Consider the following 22,826-nt stretch of genomic DNA (forward strand, 5'->3'; position numbering starts at 1 on the left):
GTGTATTAACATTACTAGTAGGGAGGAGAGTAACCTGATGTGGTCAATCACTCAAAATCCTGACAGAGTTGAAAGAATAAATTTACCTTATACAGTACTAATTTTGCACTCATGAACATTACTCAGGGAAAATAAACCTTCAGTCTCTACCCTGAAACAGAAATAATTTTTGTTCTTTACCTTCTCTTCTTTGCAAGTTTCACCTTGTATATCTAACCCTACAAATCATGACACACAATGAATTTGGAAATTTTTCAAGTTGGATGCAGTCTACTCTGTTTAAAATGTTGTCTCTTTTCCAAAGCTGAAGATCCCTAGCAACTCCTGATTATTTCTCCTTTTTCAAGAGTTAGTTACTGAAGTACATGTTTTGTTTAAGAGTCCACAGGAGGCACCCTGGTAACTGTCTAAACAAAGGCTGTAAACAAGAGGCAAGTTTTACCCATATAAAATTATACAAAATATAAAAAAGCCAACTCTCTCCCAGTTTACCTGTGTCCCAATAATGGATGGAGTTACTCAAGAATAGGAACATGTAAAATTAATGACTTCCATGGTAAGAAACAGTGATGTACAGATGCATTTCCTGAATGCATTTATGATTAATTCCCAACCCTTACAGGCCTGTTTGTGCAGACATTGCCCTACTCAGCTGATACTGCCAGCTCCCACTAAACACACAGGGAAAAAGTATATTCTTATCTCTAAAACTTACAGTTTTTACTATGCAGTTTTGTGGAAGGTAAATTTCTTGCATTAAATAGGGTGTACAACTGACTTATGTGCATTTGAACACCAGCTTGGGCTTCATTCCTTCTTTTGTCTTTAAAAGTCTAGTGCCTGTTTTCCCCACCACCTCATTCTTCACATAACTTGGCCAGAAACTGACTAAACCAAGTGTAGAGGTCAAGGTAGCTGCTCAGTGTTTCACACAAGTTCAAAGAAACTGTGTGCACAGGATCAATTATCAAATCCTAGACTTTTTGTGAGGTTTGTTCCATTCTATTCCATCCCTTAATGACAACCCACCTCTCATAGAAAAAGTGAATTTATTGGTCTTTCTCAGTCAAACAAGTAAGTTTAAAACCAATAAGAAAGAGCAAAACATCAGCATTCCCTGCTAGCCAGGGCTCCAGCAGAGCATGGCTCAGTTTACGTCAGTCAGTTGTAAGGTCCAGCCCCACTGACAAGGCAATTGCTGAGGCGTCAATTGAGGTAGAGCAATAACCATTCCCTTTTCTCCCAAGGCAACCCATTTCAGCAGTTCCTTGTACCCAGCCAGCTTCACCTAAAATAGAAAGACAAACTACAGTTGAACAGTGCCTTTTCAAAGTACATGTAAGTGCAATCTTGACAAAATAAATACTGATCCATAGCTACCTTACCAAGTAGCCTTAAATGCCACTTACCAACCAAACAAGTGACGATTATTAAAGGTAATGGCAAAACATTTGCGAGTAGGTATACAAGTAAAAAAGCTATTCATATTGGGTCTTGAGAAGTCCTTAGGGCTGCAGAAGGTACATAAACACCTTTTGGAAGCATTTGGGGTGGGATTTATGTCTAAGCAGGGATCTAGGAGCCAGAGTACAGAGCTTTGCATCCCCTGTTTCCAAACTGCCTGCTTCCCATGGTGCCATTTGCCGTCTTGAATAAGCATGACTGTTTCTTCCAGAATACAGCCAGGTATCTCAGAGAAAGCTGAACAACTAAAAACCACAAATAGATTGATGTTGTCACTTACACCAGCTGGTGACCTGCTGGAGCAGCTGCAGACCAGTCTCTGCTGCTGAGGAACAGTACTTTCTCGTGCACAGAGTCTAGCTGCCTCCCCAAAAGTCCAGAGGCATCTCCATCACTTCTGAAGTGACTCTATCTCGGCACTAGTCAGCCTACTTTTGTATGGAACTAGACCAGAAGGGGCAGTCCAGAAACTCTCCTAGCACATTTCAGCAGCTCACAGACATGCAGTACATGAGACCAGAGCAGAGCTAAGCCAAAGTGAATCTCCCCTTAAATGCACAGAGTTGATACCATCTTCTCCTTCCACTGGCTTACTTGCTACTTGCCAGTGTAGGTGTGGCATCACTGCCCTCAACTTCTGACCTCTACTTGGTATAAGATGCACATCTAGGATCACACTGATTGCTCTTCAGCCTCCCTGGGCAACAAAAACCTCTGTGAATGTTCCCTTCCTGCAAGGCTTTGACTTCAAACAATTGTACCACTGCAGCAACTCCAGTATCACCAAAGTCATGAGGACAGCTACTTCTAAAGAAAAGTCATGCTGAGTTAGGAGTCTACACAGGAAACAGGAGAGGTGGCACAGTTTTTTCCCCTGTTCCTTGGCCTCTTTGTGATTCTTAGTTTGCAAACTAAAATATATCCCAGCAACATCTCAGTCTAACTTGTTGGAGAAGAAACTTCCCACTGGGAGGACGATGGCAAGGAGGTCCCAGAAAGAAAACAAACATTTTTCTGGGTCTCTTCCAAAGTACTCTGTCCTAAGAGCTATGCATTCCCAAAGATGCCAGAAACTTAAATAAACAAGATGCAACATGACATGTGCTAGGAGGAAGGGAGAGGGGTGGTGTGTGTGTGTGTGCGCGTGCATGCACTTTGCAGTTTTACCTGTGTTTCTCCAAGCTTAGCCTGTGGCTCACCAAGTTCCAGAATCCCAGAGATTGGCCATTTAAGGAAGATAGCATTGACCTTCCCTTCTTCAGGGCTAAAAGTGTACCTGGTTGGAAATGGGGACCAAAATGGCATGTCAGCTTTTCCCTGTAAATTTTTAGAAGTAATGCATATGAGTGCTCTCAAGATTGGAAAAAATTATTAGAAAAGTCAGGATTAATTACATTTTTCACACAGGTAACCATCTTGTCAGGTTAATTATTACCTTAACAATGTACTGTTCCTTGAAAATTTGTTTCAACAAACTAGAGGTAATGAAGACTATTAAAGAACTGAATTCAGAGGTAAACATCTGTAGTTACTTTAGCACACTGTAACAACTCAGCCATATAGGAAGGAGATACAGGATGGGAAATCATTAACAGAAAATTGTAGGTTATATTCAGAAAAAACACGGTAATTCCCATCTCTACACTAGCAGGCAGACTAAAAGAATTTTAAAATAGCATGAGCAACAGAGTTTCCACCTTGCTTAGCTAGTTTTTAAAAATACTGTTTTGATCACTATGCCATTGGAAATCTTGTGGCATACACCTGAAACATTCCTCCTTCCTTCCTTCCTTCAGTTACAATTTTTTATTGCTCTTAAAAGGGATTTTACTAAGCAGTCAACAGTTCAACATCTCCAGGCTAAAGCCAGATGGCTTACTGGGAATGGGAGTAAAAACACCCACTGAGACAAGAGGGTAATGACCAAAGCCCTGATGGATCACAAAGGCTTCAGGGAAGCTACAGGTAACAAGGGCAGAGGGGAGGCCAGAGGTGGACTGTATTTAGCAACCCAAATAATTGCTGTTATCTTCCCACTTTCTTTCTAAACATGAAGTGATATTGAGTATTTCTTTATCCAGACAAACACCTCATAGCAATCTTGCATTTCCAGATTTTGTTTTTCCTTTCTGTTGCCCACTAGCAGCAAACAGAATTACCTAACAGATTAGCTGACACCAAGAAGCAAAAGATCACCAAACAAATGCTTGCACAGCTTTCCTTCCAGCCTTGGCACCATCCCAAAATGAGTCTACCTACAGCTTCATACCATTTTAGATGCAGTTACACTAACAAAGGCCTTAATTCCTTCACCACATACAAACTAAGACAGTGATTTCTGTAGCATCAAGTCACTGGGGATTTCAAAGTTTCACATAACATTGGCACTGCTTTCCAGAGCCTGCATTTTGGTTCAGTAGACTTACCAGACTCCAGGTGTGACTGTGTCGTTCTGTGCTCTCCATGGTTTTGTTCTGTAGATGGCCTCTCCGTTGACCTTCAGCCAAGCACCCATCTGCCTCAGGCGCTCCTCAAACACAACAGTGATGCGACCATCGTGAGTGGGTCCGATATTCATCAGGAGATTTCCTCCACAGGACACTGTTTCCACAAGTTGCTGAAGTGTTTTTAAACACACAGAGCATACAGTTACGAGTATATTTGAAGTACCTTCTAAAATCTGCTGTACTGCCTCAGAATGATGAACCAAATGTGTTACGCTACTGCTGCATGCTGAGACTTTAGGGTTCATCCCAAAAGTTAATACAAAATTTAAGCTCCCATAAAACAAAGCTCTGCTGTCAATTTTTACATCTGAACACAGCCCCAAATACCTCCTTGCACCAATATCTCTGCCTGAATCTACATTAGAATCAGATCCTGCAACTCTTCATCATTTCAACTTCTGCAGAAATGTCATGAGGGTTTTACCAACAGGACAGATGATTTCTCTGCACCAGAGTAAAATAAGGCAAATAGTTGCTACTTCATCTTTATTGAATCTTAGAAAAGCAACTTCCTCCTTCATCCTGTTTGATGCTTTTCCTATTTTACAGAAACATCTGTAAAACACAAGGAAGCCTCCTACAAAGCCTATAAAGCTTGTGTTCACATCCACACTGCCCTCCAGAGATCATGGACTGAGATGCTTAAGTCTGAGAAACAGACAGCTGGAGACAAGCTGCTGAATTAATTCAAATCTTCCGCCTCTGAGAAGAGGTTACTTCAATTTGAAATTGTCTTTTGCAAGGACAGCACTAGAAACAGTTTTGGATTAAGCAACAACAACAATCAATCTTTCCCTCACTAGCTGAATTTTGCAATTAAATGCATTATTCTGAAAGACTGATCAGTCTTCCTTTCATTCAGGTTTCCTAAACTTCAAAACTTTTTTAATACCTCAGACTAGTAAGGGAATCAATGTTCTAACAACACCGGCTGTCTGCTCCTGGTAGTGTTTACCTGCATGTCTGTAAGGAAAGTTCCTCACTACAAAGTAAAACTACTGCTGAGTCATAAACTGTTTCTGTCTGTAAAGGGAAAAAGATGTAGCCTTCCAGCAGGAGTTCCTAAACAGGAGCTGTGAAACTGCAACTCTTAGCTTCCCATCAGATTGTGTATGCAGTGACCACAGAAACACAGTCAAAAAGGTAATGATGAGACTGCCATCATTAATGACATTAAAGATCAGTCCTTGGCCAGTTACTCACAGGGAAAATGCCTTCTAACAAACAGACTGCATTTTCACTAGAAATTCATTCTACAGAAACAACTAAGAGGAAGATTAAGAATTACATGGATATTCCATCCTGCCAGCATTAGGCTGGAAATTAACAAATTTACTTATTATTTCACAGATTCCCTATTGAATTAAAACCATCTTATTCATAAAAATAGTTACATAATCGAACTGTTAAACAGCACAACACAACAATCAGGAGAGAGAACGGGGAGTGGCAGCAGCTCCTGTGGCGCAGGGTACCTTCACCAAGTCCTCGATGGCGAGGTAGTCTTGGAGCCGCGCGTCCCTGCGGTACCCCCAGGAGCCGCGGTCGATGGTCATGCAGTTCTCCCACTTGTGGGGCAGGAGGTGCCCGGGGTTGTAGCGGTCACTGCACGTGTAGAAGCCGCCGTGGGCGCAGATGCTGCCAGCTCCCCAGCGGTCATTGGTCACTACTGTGTCCCGGACTGGGCTGGGAACAGAGGAGTTTTATTAATTTTATTCTGTAAAATGCAGCCAGCCTAATCCCTTCCCACACATACCCCTCCCAGGAACGAACGTTTTGGATGACTTCCATACTATTAATTTATTACAATAAGATTAAGTTCAATGTCAGGAATTCTACTCGCATGCTTTTCTAATAAAAGGTCCAGATCAGAATTTCTTAGGGAAATAAGCTCCAGATTTTTACAGGAGCTCTGCCAAAAAATCACTCTGCACTTCATATCCACTGCCAGATGTTCAGCCTGTAATGACAACAATGTACCCATATTCTCAAACTGTCCTGCTATCCTGTGTTTCCGTGCAACAGCTAATACTTAGGGAAGACTATGATTCAGCAGAATAGCCAATACCATCTCAAATTATTAATTTGTAAATGTGTTTAAAAAATACAAAACAGTCTTTTTATAAAGCCAGCTTTGATAGTTCTAGGGAAGATCTGGATTGTGTATTTCAGGACAATTAATATTTTGTTAAGTCCTCTGAATTAGAGGTAGCAGCTTCCACAAAGCAGACAGAAAATGAAACAAAGTAGACACAGAGCAGAATTTCAGATAAGGAGATAAACCAGCATCATTATGTACCTGTCGTTATACAGCCAAGCCAAGAAACCAGTGCTGTTCCAGTAAATATCTGGAGCATTTCCATCCCCATCAGACCAAATTATTTCTGGCTGGTATTTGGTCACAATTTCATAGAGTTCTGGTAAAGATTTGCTGGTTGGAAACTTTCTTGTCTTAAAGGCATTGGTGGCATCCTCAAGGAAGAGAGGATTGAACCATTCAAACAGGGAGTGGTATAACCCAAAATGCAAGTCAGTCCTGTTTCTAACAGATGTTGCTAGTTCAGAAACAAGATCTCGCTTTGGTCCCACATCAACAGCATTCCAGTTCCAAGAATATTTGGACCCCCACAAAGTAAAGCCTAAAAAGAGAAAAATCAGAGGATAAGAAAGAAAAGAAGAAGAGAGGACATTATAGTTCTTCTTTCTGGAAAGTGGCTGGAAGTGTTGCAAAAAATAAAATAATAAAAATTATATATGTAATAATACTGTTGTCATGGTATAAAGTGCGCCTATAACCTGTTTATGCACAATGGGAGTAGTTCTAGCATCAGAACACCATGTATTTTTTATATGTACACATATCCATTTATACTTTCCAGTTCTGTACTGCTTAGAATAATTATTCCTTCTCTTTATTTATTCAGTCTGTTCATATGTCCCAGTTAAATTAACTAGATCACTTTTAAGGCTTCTTCCTACATAAGGCATTCTTTAACTCTACAACTCTGAAATTAACCAAAAATATAGCAGCTTTTGAGGCATCTACATCAAATGTGAACTGTAAATACGCAATCAGCAAGTGGAAGATAGAATTGTTTCTCAGCTGCAGAAAGCCCAAGCTATCATTTGCATTCCAAGACTGTTCTCCTATTTTTTGTTTCTATCTTATGCAAATGTTTGCTTTTTGTTTGCCTTGATATTTATAACAGCTCAATCAACTCTTCGGTACATGTATAAGGAGAGGGCAAAAACTCCTGAAACGGCTTTTAAAACATCAAGATTAAATATCAGGAGGGATTTGACCTTTGAGACACACATCAGTCCAGCACAAGCATGCACAAATACTACTGCACTGCACACTCAGACCACTGCCAGAGGAGTTCCACTCTCACCTTCTAACCCCTTTATACTCACTGTCTAATAAATCTTGTGCTATTTTTGTGAACTGGATACATGCAATTGTACTGACTAAATGACCTAAAAATTCATGCACAAGGCTATTGGACAGACTAAATGAATCCTGGTTCTTTTGAAGTCACTGGGAATTTCACCACAAGAATCAAGATCAAGAATTATGTGTGTCAGAGCTGAGATTAAAACTGATGCATCACAAGTTGCCAGCCTTGAACCCACATCTCACAAAGACCAACAACATTCATTAGATGTATTGTAGTATATCTTAATATTTTATACTTTCTTCACTACTGTATTTCCTTCCAGAAGCTTTCTTTTTCTCTACTTTTTTCTGCAAAGCATGTTGCAATTACAGTGCAGAAAGAAAAAAAGTGCCTGTAAAGCTACAGATCTGGTTCAAGGTTTTGGCTTCTGTGCACTACATCAGGAAGAGCTATACCTTCCTAAATCTGAAGTTGACTCCTGGAACACATTCCTAAATTCCTTGGAGAAACCAAGGGAGTTTGTTAACTGCCTGCTCACAGCAGCTCTCCAAATGTTAAACAGTGCACAATTCACTTTTACGGTTCCTTCAGCAATAAATTGCACAGAAATAAAAAATAAACTATAGCCACTGCAGGAAGCTCAGCTGCCACCACCACTTCAGGCTGTTACCCACAGCAGGAGAACAGTGGCACAACCTATTGCTCCTCCTATGCACACTCCATGGCCACAGTTTGTGTGTATGAGTCAGGAAAACACCTGCACATTTCTTGGGTGGTTTTTGTTTCCTCTTTGGCTGTGGTGGGGCAGGTAAGCCTGCCTGGCTTTCTCTGTGTCTCTCAGAAGGCAGGAAAGTTGCCTGCTTTTTTCATCTGTTGACAGAAATGCAGCAATCACTAACATTCACAAAGCTTCCACTTACCTTCATGATGCTTTGAAGTTAAGACAATGTACTTTGCACCTGACGCCTTCAGAATATCTGCCCATTGGTTGGGATCAAAGAATTCTGCTGTAAACAAAGGACCAAAATCTTCATAGCTGAAGCCAGGTGGGTAATTTGTGTCCATAAATTTCACATAAGGCTCTCTCTTTTCTTTCTGCCAGTACCACCTACAAAATACAGAACAAAGCATGTCTGCTGATATATTTTTAGACAAAGAAAAGAGAATTGAAATCATCAGCTCCTATTTAACACTGCAAGGGAGAGGCATTGGACGTACATGACACTGGCAATAAGAAAAAAACTGCTCCAGAAGAGTATTGATTATCAAAGATTTCCTTTTTTCTATCTTATTTGTCCATGTCCTACATCTTTGAAGCACTCCAGTTTGGAAAGGTCTCAGGATTTCATTTGAAGCAATGACAAAAGCAGCTACACTTTGAGAACAGAAAAATGGCAGTCTTGGTCAATACCAAAATCTCAAATCTGTACCAGAGAGCAGGTAGAGACAGTCTGTGTAGGCAGCTCAGGTGGCACAGGAAATGCTTTTTTCCTGGACTTGCATGAGTCACCTCCTCAAGTCTCACATCTCAGCCATCAGGATCTCTGCTCTGCCACCCACAAACAGGGGGGATCATCAGCTTTACCTCTCTGACAGCCCCGAGTCCTCTGCAGAACTGCAGCTGAGTGACTCAATGTCCACAGCCCCAGGGCCAAAGAGAGCTGTGACCAGGTCAGTGCAGACTCTGCACACCTGAGGCTTGCAAGCAAAGGCACCCTGCTAGAAGAAAGCATGACCTCCAACCAAAACCTGCCCCTGCAAGAATGCCACACACTGACAAATGCACCTCTGTCACCTTTCTATGAATGAAACCAAGCAGCAAAAACCCTCTTGTCAAATTTAGGTACATTAGAAAATAGATTGTAAGTGAAGGAATAAAACAGGCCAGAATCTGAATGTTTGAAATTAGTTTCTCTCTCCTGTCCTGAGCAGGACTCTGACCTCAGTTCTTTAAGACCATAGTGTGAATATTGTTGTAACCTTCCCAAAAACACTCCAGCATAAACCGATACAATGTCTGGCACCCAACAGCGAAAAAAAGAGGCTGAGCCAGCTTTGCTCATTGAAAGAGCCAGGGGCAGAGGAAATAACACCAAAGCACAACAAACATATTTTAAAATTCCTCTGATCTCAAAGTATGTAATTTCTTAAATTAAAAAGTAACAACCTTGCTTCTCTCCCATAGTCATATGGTTTGCTACCATGAACATTTCCATGACGTGATTAGATTCTAGAAACATCCTTACCAAGGCTGTGGAGCTCTGAGGAAGGCACATAGGATAGGTGATAATAGTTTATGACCTTCCATTTGAAGCTGCTAATACAGGACCTCAGTCATCTGACTGCACACGCTGTCAGAAGGCCCTGAAGCAACTCTACACCCACACCTGCCATGGGATAGGAGCAATTAATAAAAAGCAATTAGAGTTTTGGGGCCAAAACCCAAATGCTAGAAACTGAGTCTGTACAAAACTATCAGAGTACAGCACTCTGAGTGAGGCCTGAATGCAAACCTAATTCTGTCCCGCCCCTTTAAAAGTAATTTATTAATAAATGTAGTCTGCATTAAAAACCTGCTAAAACACCTGAACTTAATTCTGAAAAGAACAGGTGTCAGAAAGCATTGGTTTTATTAGATACATGTTGGCTTCCTTTGCAAATATTGTCATTGTAATTAAGGTTCACCATAGCTCTGTCACAAAGCTACCTTTATCTTCATATTGTAAATAATAATGTATCTCATTTGAAGTCTCACAGGAAGTACTTGCTAGAGCAAGGAAAGGTGACAGCAAAAACACTTACAGCCAAAAGGCCCGAACCACTGAGCACTCACAGAACAAAGATTTCATTCAGCCTCTGAAATAAAATTATCTGAAGGATCAGAGCTTTAAGTGTAAAGCACTCCCGAATAATGGTAATAACAGTAAAAACAGGGAAGAAAACCATCAGCAGCACAAAAGGCACACAAGAAAACAGCAGGGCTGCTTGGCAAGTAAGGGTAGCGATGGCCTCCTGCGCTCCCCAGAGTGCTCCAGCAGCTGTACAAGGCGGCTCCCGAGGCTGGGAGATGCCAAACTCTTGCTCCTACAAGGGAGAACCCCTTCACCCATCCCTTCACGGCCGTCCTTCAGGGGTCGCTTTTGGCCACTCAATCAAACACCTCTCCCACCAGCACTGCTGTGCTGCAAAGCACTTCTCTCAGCTCTACCAGCTCTGCTGAATTTAGTCACTTCAGCCAAGGTATTCGGGAGTTTTGGGGCTGGGCAGACAGGTGCTCAGACACACCAGAAGTACTGTAAACTCCACTTCCTCTGCAAACGGCGCCATGGAGTCCGTGGCCTCGGGTGGACACTAAGCTCTTCCCACACATCTGAGCTCCGTGGTCTGCCTGCAGAGGGGCTCCAACCCAAACCACCGCAGTACGGGGGGACACCACACCATCCCCGCCTGCCCCGAGCGCTGTTTCCCAAGCGGAGCCCTCGGGCCGCTGCCACGGCCCGTCCGCCGCAGCTGTTCCGGTGCCACCAGAACGCTCTGGCTGCAGCTCACCAGAACCACTCGCTGCCGAAGCTGGGCACCGAGAACACGCCCCAGTGGATGAACACGCCGAACTTCGCCTCATCAAACCAGGCGGGCAGCGGTCGGGCGTCCAGCGAGCCCCAGGTGGGCTCGTAGCGGGGCCGGGCCTGCAGCAGCCCGGGCAGCCCCCGCAGCAGCAGCAGCAGCAGCAGCGCGGCCCGCCCGCCCGGGCCCGACATGGCGGCGGGGCCGGATGCGGCTCCACGGGACGGCGTCTGGGTCGGGCCGGGCTGGAGCGGGGAAATGAAGGGAAAGGAAAAGAAGCGGGGCACGAACGGGGCAGGCTCGGACTGTCCGCGCCCCGCCAAGGCCGCCGGCCGAACACGAGTGCCGGGCTCCGGCTCTGTCCCTGGCGGCGCCCGGCCGGCAGCGCTGCCTCTTCGCGCCTCCCCCGCCCCGCCCGCCGCCCGGGCGCTCGTCCGCATTGGTGCCGCTCCATCTGGCTGCTCGACCACAAACTGTCCCAGGGATTTTAAGGATTTCAAGAAAAAATGAAATAACTGGCTGACGCCTCGGCCGTCATCCCGCCTTGCTTTCCCCCGCCCCAGGCCCCTCCGGCTCCTCCCCCGGCTCCTCCCCTGGCCGGCCCGTCAGCCTCGCCCGAGAGCGGCCTGACGGTGTCTGCGGGTTCTACAGCCGGAGCCGGCTCTGAGCCTTGGATCTGCAGCCGCTCCGCTCCAGAGGTGGCCTCGGCAGCGTCCTGGGTTTGTCCTTCCCGACTGCTGCCCGCCACAGGCTCAGCTTGCCTCGCCCTCCCAAGAAGGACAGGGTGTAACATCGCTTTGCAGCTCCTTCCAGCCGACTTGTAGTGGAGGCTTCCCGGGCAGAGAGGTGGCCCAAAGCCTGTCAAGGAAATATTTCTTTCTTTGATCATTAGAATGGCCTGTGGGGAAGCTGCCTCAATTCAGTAGATTACACTTTGCGTTTGTGCTGCGGATCACGGGTGACAGGCACATACTTTAAAAGATGTATCTTTCAGCAGTTTGTTGCCCAAGCTGGTGTTTTTCCAGTCTTTCCTGATGCCCGAATTTTGTGTTTTTACTTCAGCCCCCAGCTACCATGGGACAGCCTTTGTGAAATAATTTGGTTTAATCAGCAAATACTAACTTTCCATAATCATCAACACAAATGGAAATTTCTTCGGCAATCTCATCAGAACAGTCGAAAACGAATGAGCAGGCAACTGAATTAATCTCTTTCCAGTTGAGAAGAATGTATATTTTACTGCTGTTCCAGAGCCATTAACCACAGCTGTTACATCTAATTTAAAAAAAAAATAAATATTTAAAGGGCTGAGAAAACAATGTTTTGTTATATTTTCGTTTATATACCTTGATTAATATAATAAGTTACAGGCAGGTAAAAAACATACCAGTATATTATTCTTTCTGACTGACTGTTCACATTACTCTGATTTACCAAAGCACTTTCATATTACAGCAGGAGCCTCTTCATATCTCTTTTACATTCACTGTTGACCTACTTTACATCTTCTTTTTCCTTCTCCCCTTTAGGTGTCACTTTGCTTCTCAAAAGGAATCTTTAGATGCCTTTGACCTCTTGCTATGGTATCCTTTCTAGTTTATCATTCAATTTCTTCATGTTCTCCTTTTTGATCCCACCAAAGGATTGCAGACACTGAGCAGCTCCTTAATGTGGGAACTTTGAAGCACACATTCTGAACAGCACGACAAAGTTACAATTGCTCTGTAGCTCAAAAATTTTGGAAGAAAAAATGATTTTAGAAACAGTCATGGTCTGACCCTAAGCTTGCTGACCTGCCATAAACTTTGGTGAGGTTTGGAGCAGGGACTGTGTATTTCAATAACTAACTTGATTGCACCAATGAAATGAAATGAAATGAAATGAAATGAAATGAAATGAAATGAAATGAAATGAAATGAAATGAAGGCAAACATTTCAATAAATAGCAGTGATGAGTACACTTGTGATTAAGGCATAAACAGGTCCAGAAAATGTCAACCAGCCCACACACACCCAGGTACTGAAATCCCTGTTGGGGAAAAAGGTGTACGATCACATTTGTAATAATGGAAGCTGCAAAAATAATAAAAATAGCACATTGTCAGATCTTGTGAATAACACAGGCTTGGCGTGTGCAGCTGCAAAAAGCTCTCTAAGCATGGGTACGACGTTCCTGCCTGTGTGACCGTGCAGCCTCTGGGCCCTGTGAGAGGGGCTGTAAGCATGGAGCTCACTGCCGTGCCCTGCCAGAAGGCCCTGCTGCTCTCTCACAGCACAGCCCCTCTGGGAAAGCTCTGCGGCTGGGGAAGGAGCAGGCTGCTCTGTCAGCAGAGGGAAGAAGGAGAGGAAATAATGAAGGCAATTCCCTGAGAGAAGCTGAGCAGAAAAGACCTTTTGACCTGACTAATGGTTGACATATGAGGCTCCTGTACTGGATCAATTGCCTCGACGACTGCGGAGGGTGACTGCTGGGAAGATCACAGAACCCCTGTGCCTGGAGAGCTGCACGGGCTCGGCACTGAGACGAAGGCACTTGCCTGTGTGGGAGCAGAAACCAGAAACTGAATTTCGCATGGACTAATTTCGGACTTGATAGGTTTTGATACAAACCTGGAGAGTCGTAGTTGTTAAAATGCAACCTGAATGCAACTTTCATGCAGCCTGTATGCAACTTTCACATTGGATAAGAAGATAATGCAGCTCTGGATGCATGAAAAATATAGATTGTGGTCTTTTCTGTCTTTGTCATTGTGGCTGCACGGCAGCGAGGACTTTATTCGAGGTAGAATGTAATATGATTTGCTTGTAAGAAGCAGTGTGAACATTAAATATCCTTTTAAAGATGCACCTTGTTGTAAAAGGGTTTCTGTAAAACACCAGGAAGCGAAACCATGAAGCTTGATTTTACTTCTGCCTAGGTCTGTGTGACTGATCTGAAAGGCAGGCGAGTACCTTCCTGCCGAAGTTAGTTAAGTCTCTTGCAACCCAATCCTTAAGAAAGATGGGGAGGGAAGTGATGGGAGGGGGGAGGATATTTGACTCGTCTCCCTCACGGCTCTTCTGCAGGGATGCGGTGCCTTGTGCAACCTTCCGGCTTTGCGGGGGAGAGGGCACCCTGTTACACAAACCAGAATTGGTGGTGTGGCTTGCTCTTTTTAACTGATTCTCTTTTCTTTTTTGTTTTCTTTTTTTTTCTCCCGAGAGATGGCAATGGCGGGAGCATGAGGACACCCCGGGGGATGGGTGCATCCGCACACCCAAACCCCACTTTGCTTTGCTCCTGTGCAAACACAAAATTTATGTTCCCAGAGACCCAAAATCGCCGCCGGCGTCCCGGCGGGGCGGTCGGAGGAGAGGGGCGGCTCTTCCTCTGCAAACTTTGCCTGTCCCCTCCCTCGCCGCCCGTCTCCCTCCTCTTCTCTCCTCCCTGCCCTTCTCGGCTCCCCGTCGACGATGGCTGAGAGGCCAGGGAGCAGCGGGACAGCGCTGCTGCCCGTCTGGTCCTTGCCCGGTCCCCGCGGCCGCTCCCAAAGCGACATCTCCTCCTTCTCCTCCTCCCGGAGGACCTGCCTGCTGCGGTCCAACGTGGGCGGCTCAGGTAAGGGGGAGGGAGGGAAGGGTCCTTGTGTCCGAGACCTCGGAGCCGAGGAAAAGAAAATTTGGGAAAAGACATCCTCGCCGATACCCTGTCCTGCTTTCCCAGACTTAGGGCTCGTCTTCTCTCGGTGGCCAGTGGTGTGGATTTCTGGGGTACGTGGTGTTTGATCTTCTCCTTGCTAAGATGTTTGGAGAGTTGCAGGCTTTTTATACCCATGTTCATACAAGTGAATGAATGAATCCTGGTAGCGTCGTGGCTACGCACCCATTTGCCAAAGCATCTCCGACTGCAAGGGAGGAAAAGTCCCAGGAAGGCTTCAGGGTGTATTGCCGGGACATCAAAACTTCTCATCTTCCTGCTTCACACATTATGCTTCAACTGCATGTCAGAATTTTACCTTGTGCCCTTGTATCTGCTTTGGGGTTTTAATAGGTGAGACAAACCAATGTGTAAGTCAGAATCCCACTATCTTCCTTCAAGAGTCAATCCCTGAAAGTGCACACAGGATGACTGGGGGTGGAAGCTGGCCCTTTGGGACAGAGTAGGCTTCCTGCAGGATTTGGAGAAGTTTTGCTGTATAAAATGAGAGGAAGTGAGGGTCCTCGTTTACAGTGCATATACTTCAAAGATGCCAAAGTGTCTGGGCTGTGCTTTACAGGTCTGTTTCCTGAGGTAGGGCACTAAGGAAAATAAAATTCTGGTCTCTGTAGGGCTGAGCACATTTTGAAAATGTATTTTGCTCAGTTGCAAATCAGCCCTGCTGTGCTGACTAGAAGAAGTCTGTAGGCACATGCGCCCTGGCGATGTTGGTACTTTGGATGCACTCACCTAATAGGGCACAGAGGTACCCATGAAACACCATCAGGGAAGCTCAGAGTGCACTGAGGGACCTCCTCTGCTGCAGCACAAGATAGTGCAGTGCTTGGTTGGGTCTGCAATGGACCACAATGTTCTCTTACACTTGTTCCTCAGGGAGTCTTAAGAGGAGGCAGAACATTTGCTTGGGGAAGATCAAGTATACAGCTATGCCTGCTTGATGAGGAGAGAGGGAATGAAAACTTTCTTAGTCACAAAGGAGCAAGTAGATTCAGCTTATGGGGCCAGAGGCTGCTAGCAAAAACAACTCTGTGCCATTCTGTATATCATTTTCTATTCTACCTTTTTCTGTGTCTACTTAAAATTATGGTGAAGGATATTTGGGACAGGGAGGAGGGAGGAGGTTCTAGTTCTTCAGAAAGGACTACTTTTAGATGTAAGGTGTATTTCAGCACTGCCTGGAGAGTGCTGCATGAACAATGCCCTGTGACTGGATGTGTACACCCCTGGATCCAGAGGGATCCCCACAGAGGGATCTCCATAAAGGCTGACAAGATTGAGACCATATTGATGCAGACAGTGTTGGTTGGTGGCTTAAGTACAAAGACTACTGGTAACGAGCTGGGTTCATTATGAGAGACTGGCAAATCTAGTGGAGGTAAAATGACAGTGTTTTCAAAGATATGTTGTTATTTGTAGTTTCTTAAACACAACATTTTAGCATGTCTGTTGTCTGACTTGATTTTTTTATTTTAATTTTGAGGATTTGCTTCCTGACAGTATAAATCAAGTGTTGCTTTCTTTGTTTTTTTATTATTTTGGTCATATTTTCTTTAATTTTCCCTTGCTGCTTCCTGTATCTTTTTTCCAGCTGCTGATTGGACACAACAAAAACACTTTACATATGGCCATACAACTGTTGATTCCATCTTCAAAAAGGAAAGTATGCATTAAAGATGCAAAGCTCTTTAAATTTTAATATGGTGGTTAGAGAATTGGTTTTATACTGAGGTGCCATTAAAATAACCTGCTTTTTCATTCCCTTACTAACCTGGTGAACAACTATAATGGGGACAGAAATGTGAAGAAACAATATGAGTCATTATTTTTGCTTCTACCTTTTTCTCTAGCCATGTCATTTGATTAAAGTAGATGACTCATTTACATCAGATGTTACCTGTGCTCCAACATCTGTGTGTATAGAAGAACAATTTGCATTTTAAATAATTTGCATTTTAAGTAAACCTGCAAAATGTTTGCTTTATGCCTGTCCCGAGACTGAGTCACTTGCAACTGTTGGCAGCTTCTGTTGCACATTTGTTTCCATTTTCTAGAACCTGACATGAGTTGAGCTGAGAAGATGTTGTCTCCTCACGCTCCTTCAGTGATCAGTTGGTACCCCTGTGGAGGTTCACACTGTCATTTATTTTACCACCTTCTGATCCACCATTCTCAATGCAGGAGCTATGAAATGGCAATATTTTTAGAGACCCTTCTAGCTAGGGGAAAAAAATAACAGCTTTTTTTAAAGCAGCTTTGGTAGCGGTTCATAAAATGCATCTGCTTGTAATTCTAGGTCAGTACAGTATGTATCTTGATAGTGCAGTGAGGTAGGGTGGTCCCCATGTTTATGCTGTCTGTGCTTTCTTACCCCCACTCCTTCTTCTGCTGCTCTTACACATTGACAGAAACAACTTGCTGCTATCACTTTACAGCATCTCACTTCATTAGCTGCCATCCAGTATGTGAGGACAATACACTTTCAGGATTTTCTTCTTAAAGCTGACCTTTTCTTTCAGTGCTAATGGTAGAAGATTACTTCATTTCTCTTTCTGGGCTATTACCTCATCCACTTTTTTGTCAGGCCTTTTTATTCATGGTAAGCCCCTAGGAGGAATAAAGTGATACTCATCACAAGTATGGATGGCATGATCTAGAATTTTGATTTAGACCCTGAAAAAGTGTAGTGTTAGCAAAGTTCAAAGTCTCTGTGGCAGGCATAGTTTCTGCATCACTTCAGTGTTGTGGTATGCCCCAGTTGACAACTGGCTGATTTGTCAGAGCATCTGAATGAGATGAGTGAAGTAAAACATACTCTCCTAAAATTTCAGGACAACACCAGAGCCACTTGCAGAAAGCTGCTTGAATTACACACCTTTAAGCAGTCTTCCATGTTTACTGACTCGATTTAAACCCACCTTAAAGGTGGATCAAGCTAGTCGACTTTCTTAATGTGTCCAACACAATGAGGACTGAACTGCAACGAGAAAAAAGAACTCATTCAAAACCTAGATTTGGTGGTTGTGGGGTTGAAGGTAGCTCTCAGCATGAGCTGTGGGTCCTGGGTTGCAGGGTGGAAGAGGTGCTGTTTCACATCACATCTGATGGCGAAGCTGTGGCAGTGGTTCTCTTTGTGACAGCCCTCAGGAGCCCATCTCCGCTGCTGCAGCGCCTGCTCTTTGTCTGCATGTCCGTGCAGACACTTTTCTGTTCACTCTCTTTTTAGTGTTGTGGGTTTTATTGTACAGCCTTGCACTTTGTTCCGAAGGCGGTGAGGTCTGTGGTGAGGTACATCTTGGTGAAAAGGGAACTTTACTGCTCAGATCAGAAGTCAGAAAACCACCCATCTCTCTGCTCTGGGATTGATGCTCTCGTATTTTTGCAGTTCCTCCTCAGGTCTTGCTCTTTGGCAGCAAGAAGTTTCAGATAATTTGTTCCATTAGTAAGAAATGCACCTTTCAGGTGGAGAGGTGAGCTCCTCATGCATCTTTCCATTCCTTCCATGAGGTTCTTTGAGCCCTTCTGATGACAGACAAAAAAAAAATACCTAAGAACTCTGATAGCAATTCAGTACCTCAGTCTGTAGCCCAGATGTTGAGTTGCAGAAGAAAATGAAAGCCTGAGTGAAAATGGCAGTCCTGTCTCAACACTTGTACATCCCAGGATGATTTGGGGTATTTTTGGGGGTTAATTTATTCAAAATGATAAGGAATGACATCTATGATGCCATCTGCTGTTGACTCCAAAGTAGGGTGGGGAAAAGATTGTTTAAAATCCCCCACTTAAGTGAAGCTTTCTTGTGATCAGGGCATCAAAGTGGCTGGTACTAGATGAGAAGAAAATTGATGATTTTTTGACTAATTTAAGCTTTTCATATTAGAGTACCCCACTTTGCAAACTTAACAAATGTCAGATTCTCTTTTTATGGAACAAATTATCTGGTTGATGCAAAGGACACATTTTTGACATGATAAGGGGTGGAAGCTGGCCCTTTGGCTCCAGGTATTTGAGAATCTAGAAAGGGTGAAACACAGAATATGCTCTAGACATTGACCTGATTATCTGGGAGCATGGAATTTATGGAAAAGGTAAATTTTGGGCCAGTAGATAGGTAGCTGTTAACATGTGTCTGTATTTCCTTCTGCACTTGTACACATATTTCCCCAAATAACTACGAATTCCTGTTTCCATATACACAAAGCAAGAGTTGTACCAAGCTCTCTGGGAGTTAGAAAAATGTTGTTTTTCAGTCCTAAGATGGGGTTGATGAGGGAGAATATTCATGCTGTGGGAGAGCACCAAAAATAGAGCAGTGAATTTTGGTACATTTTATGAAAATATGGGAGATATGGGAAAATATGATTCTCCATCGTATTAAGCAGGACTTGTTTACAACTTAAATTGAAGTACAGAACTTTGCAAGAAGCCCAAGGCAGACAATTTTTGGTAGAAATCTATAGCAGAAGTTAAGACAAATAATAATTTGGGGGGATTTAGAAACTCAACTCAGCATGATTAAGTAGTTTCCAAGAGTTAGTGCATCCTGTCCTAAGTTCACATTAATATTTTCGCAACAATTTTAAAATTTAAACTATTAGGAAGAGGCAGCAAGTATAACCAAATGAAATTTGACTTACACTTCTATAATTGAAGCAGTTACTTTGTAATAATCTATTTAGGCCATCATCTCATAATGTTAAATCCCATCCTAGTCAGCCTTACGTGTAACATGTGACATGTAAGTTTCAGAATGATGCTGAGGAAAAATTTAGGAATCATCTGTACTGCATACACTTACAAAGTTTAAGTCTGCCTGAAAAACAGTTCAGTTTATAAAATAGATGGGCATATAGAGAAGAGAAGCATGTGTCAGAACATAGTCAGCCATTTCTAATGTGAGTTATATATATCAAAATATACACAAAATTAGAACCTGCTTGTTTTATACCAGACTAAAAGACCCCCACCAACTCTTGCAGAATAACTGGAATAGGTTCTTGTTATTAGCCCAGACTGATTAAGCATGGAAGGGGAAACCCTGGGAATACCATGGTTTACAAATATAAACCGTGTATTCTACATGTCATTTACACATGGCATAGTTTCTGAGAGACAAGCTTTACAACAATAATATATTCAGACTTGGGCTCAGGCTTAAAAAGAAAAAAAAATAATTTACATGTGATGATAGTCATGGTTGGCTAAGTAGAAATTTAACTCCAAACAACTGCAGCACAATATTTAATAAATGTTTTGCAGCAGCTAGACCAGTAGCTGATGCTGAGATCTGCTTAGTGGTTTGCTGCTGAGTGTGTTTTAGTTTCTCAAGGCCCTTTGGCATTTAGCACTTCCTGCTGCTCTGTGGCTCCTAGCAAGTAACCATTTAATATCAGACCACATGTCAAGTGTGAAGGCTAAAGAAGTGATTCAAAGAGTAGCTGAAGAAAAATTTTTCTTTTTCTTTTACTGAATGTAAGCAACTTGTTCAAAAGAAGCTTTTGTTTTGGTTTTAAAACCTAAATGTTTCATTGCCCAAATCCACCAGTAGCATAAATAGTTTGTCTTTCTTCTCCTCCCCACTCTTGCATGTCCTTCTCTTTTTGTCATTGTTTCCTGAAAAAGCAGACACAATTTATGGTCAAAAGACTGGGGAGAATTACTAGTTTTTTTAAAAGATTTGTGAAGAATTTACATTTTTTTAATTTATTTAGGCTTTTTGAAATCAGAATCTTTTCAGTGCCAAAAGTCCTGTAAGATTTCAGCTTTCAATAACGCCAGTATTAGTTATGTTTCTGAATTTTTACTAACTCTCATTGAATATGCTTTATCATAAAGCAGACATATTTTTAGTGATAATCTTTTCTTTTTCTTCCTTTTCCCCTAGCATTTTGCCTAGCATTTGTTACTTTTAACAAATGCAGAAATTAGTTTTTCTCACGAACCGAGTGGCACGAAAGGAACAGTATCCAGAAGAAAACACAAAATCCTGACTTCAGTGTTCTGAGTTCATTCACTTCTCACTTTATCTTTGAAATTGTCAGTCTTAAACCCCATCACACAAGGGGTACCCTTTCATTCATGTGGAAAGCACTGTGATCTTCCTGAAATGCAAGCAGAGTTTGTAGGCAGTCAATACTTCCCTTGGGGGTGTGCTGAGAAAACTTCCTTCCCATCTCAGGGTTTTGATGCAGAACTGGACTCCTAAGATTGTGTGTTGTATATATTCTGTTAGTGCCTTTGATGTTGCCACGATTTTTGAGTCTTGAAACAGTGAAATATTAGTAAATTTTATCAGCATCAAGTATTTAGTACAGTGGGCTCAGAAGTGTTGGCCCTGCTTTAATACAGCCTGAAGCTGCGAAGCCGCTGCTCTTTGCAAGTCGGCCACGCTCTCAGGTGGAGGGAGCGCTGCATAGAGGAGCTAAAGGGCAGCTTAAACCGCTGCATCCTTTGGTGATGAGACTCTTTTCTACCCTCTCCCATTTCTCTCATGTCTCTTACATGTTTCTGACACATCCTGCATTGCCCTGCACATTTTTCATGCTTGGTTCTATTCAGAGAAATGCAGGACCATCAGTGCAGGGCTGGGAGGGAAATGTGGAAGAGGAAGCATTCAACCACAAATGGCAGCGTGGTGACACTTCCTATGAGAAAAAATATTTTAAAAAAATATTTTTAAAATAATTTTATTTTTTTACTGTGTCATTTTTTTTTCAGACAATGTGGCATTTAACAGTTATTTGAATTAAATATGTGCTTTGTAGATTGGCCCACATTTTCTAATGTTTGCACAATTTACAGTATCCAGAAGAAAATTTGTTTAGAGAAAGTGGACTTCCAATAACAGCAGTTGCTTTTTGTTTCCCTTCAACTTCAGGCTTGACTTCAGTTTTGCACACAAATTGTGGTGGCTCCCAACTGGGGAATTTTCCCAGTTGCACAGCACCATGCACTGTTTTCCCAGATAAGTATTTCCCCAGTCAGTAGCTCTGTTTTGGCACCTTTACCAGGCTGTTCCTATCCAAACTATACTGGAAATAATAAAATTCCTTTCTTCCTTTCATCTCTTTTTTTCCTTTCACCTCTTTCTTCCTCTCATCTCTTTCTTCCTTTCACCTTCTGGCCAGTCTTTCACTCCCCTCTTCCCTACTAGCTTCTGTTCTGCATTCTCCATAGCTTCCAGTTAATGTCATTTATGTTGTGTTAAGAGCCTACACATCACCTTTGGTGATCCTCTGTCGAGGTCTGGTTAGGTACATGTGAGGTTGTTGTACCCTGCCCATTTGAGTCTAATGCACTGAGATGTGAAGGGACTAGGAACTTCCAATTAATGACATTAAGTTTGTAATATAATAATGCAATTGCCTGCAATTAATAACTTCATGTAAATGCACAGTAAGTTTATTTTCTATCTGTCACTGAGAGATAATGGTCAGAAATTGTACAGGCCAAGTAGGGATTCCTCCATTGTTAAGAATTCATTGGGAAAGGATAAAAGATTTCCTAAAACTTCTAAAAGAAAAGCTTGCTGAGTATTAGGAATGAAGAAGTGCTTCAGAGCCTTTCTAAGATAAAGCTTGGCACTGTGGCAAAGATCAGGAAACGTGAACATCATCCTTACTTCATTTAAAGTTATTAAGTTAACTTAAATTTCCTTGAATACAGTTTTTCCCTGATAAAATAAGAGTTTTGTGAACAACTTTTTCTTTTTTTTTCTGTAGAAACGATCCTGATTTCAGGCATATTTCTTAATTTTCAGGAAAAATATCTGACAAAAATTTGAAAATGGTAAATTGTCACTTCAAAAAATTAACTGAGGTTTCTACAACTTTTCATCATACAGATATTTGGCATAGGGTTGTTTTTTTCTTCTAGTTTGGGGATCAGGAAGAGGAATTACAGCAGCAGAGAAGTGCCAGAATTTCCCCACCAGAGAAATGTGATTATCCCAAGGGATCTTGTCCATCAAGTGTACATCATTCCAAGGCAAGGATAACCCCTGCCAGATTCCTTTACAAATTATTTGATATCAAAAGGTGCAAATGCCTTCTTCACAGCATAAGATGTTGAATATATCATAGAACCAGACAGTAAAGAGCATGTTGAGCAAAGCTCTCCCTCCAGAGCATGTATGTTTGCTTTTCTTGATTTTGGGGGTAGAATAACAGCTTTTAAGTTATATCTGTGACTAATACACAT

The 22,826-nt window shown here is 42.7% G+C and overlaps 2 protein-coding genes across 5 annotated transcripts in view; one reads left to right on the forward strand and one right to left on the reverse strand.

Moving 5' to 3' along the window:
* Nucleotides 1-1,032: 1,032 nt before the first annotated feature.
* Nucleotides 1,033-11,482, reverse strand: FUCA2 (alpha-L-fucosidase 2). Its single transcript, XM_015621690.3, has 7 exons — nucleotides 10,919-11,482; nucleotides 8,290-8,477; nucleotides 6,271-6,610; nucleotides 5,447-5,657; nucleotides 3,891-4,081; nucleotides 2,632-2,740; nucleotides 1,033-1,288 (listed from the first exon to the last, which is right to left on the reverse strand). Exons 1-7 carry the CDS (start codon nucleotides 11,371-11,373, stop codon nucleotides 1,148-1,150), a joined length of 1,635 nt encoding a protein of 544 aa, XP_015477176.1. The 5' UTR covers nucleotides 11,374-11,482; the 3' UTR covers nucleotides 1,033-1,147.
* Nucleotides 11,483-14,371: 2,889 nt separating this feature from the next.
* The window catches only part of PHACTR2 (phosphatase and actin regulator 2), a 130,363-nt gene continuing 121,908 nt past the window's right edge, over nucleotides 14,372-22,826 (forward strand). For all 4 annotated transcript variants that reach the window (XM_015622382.2, XM_015622384.2, XM_033512726.1 and 1 more), the window contains exon 1: nucleotides 14,372-14,531. In XM_015622382.2, coding sequence (XP_015477868.1) covers nucleotides 14,387-14,531 — 145 coding nt within the window. In that variant the 5' untranslated portion in view covers nucleotides 14,372-14,386. The remainder of the gene's footprint in view (nucleotides 14,532-22,826) is intronic.

This window comes from Parus major, chromosome 3 (genome assembly GCF_001522545.3).
Source record: "Parus major isolate Abel chromosome 3, Parus_major1.1, whole genome shotgun sequence".
NCBI classification, from domain to species: domain Eukaryota; kingdom Metazoa; phylum Chordata; class Aves; order Passeriformes; family Paridae; genus Parus; species Parus major.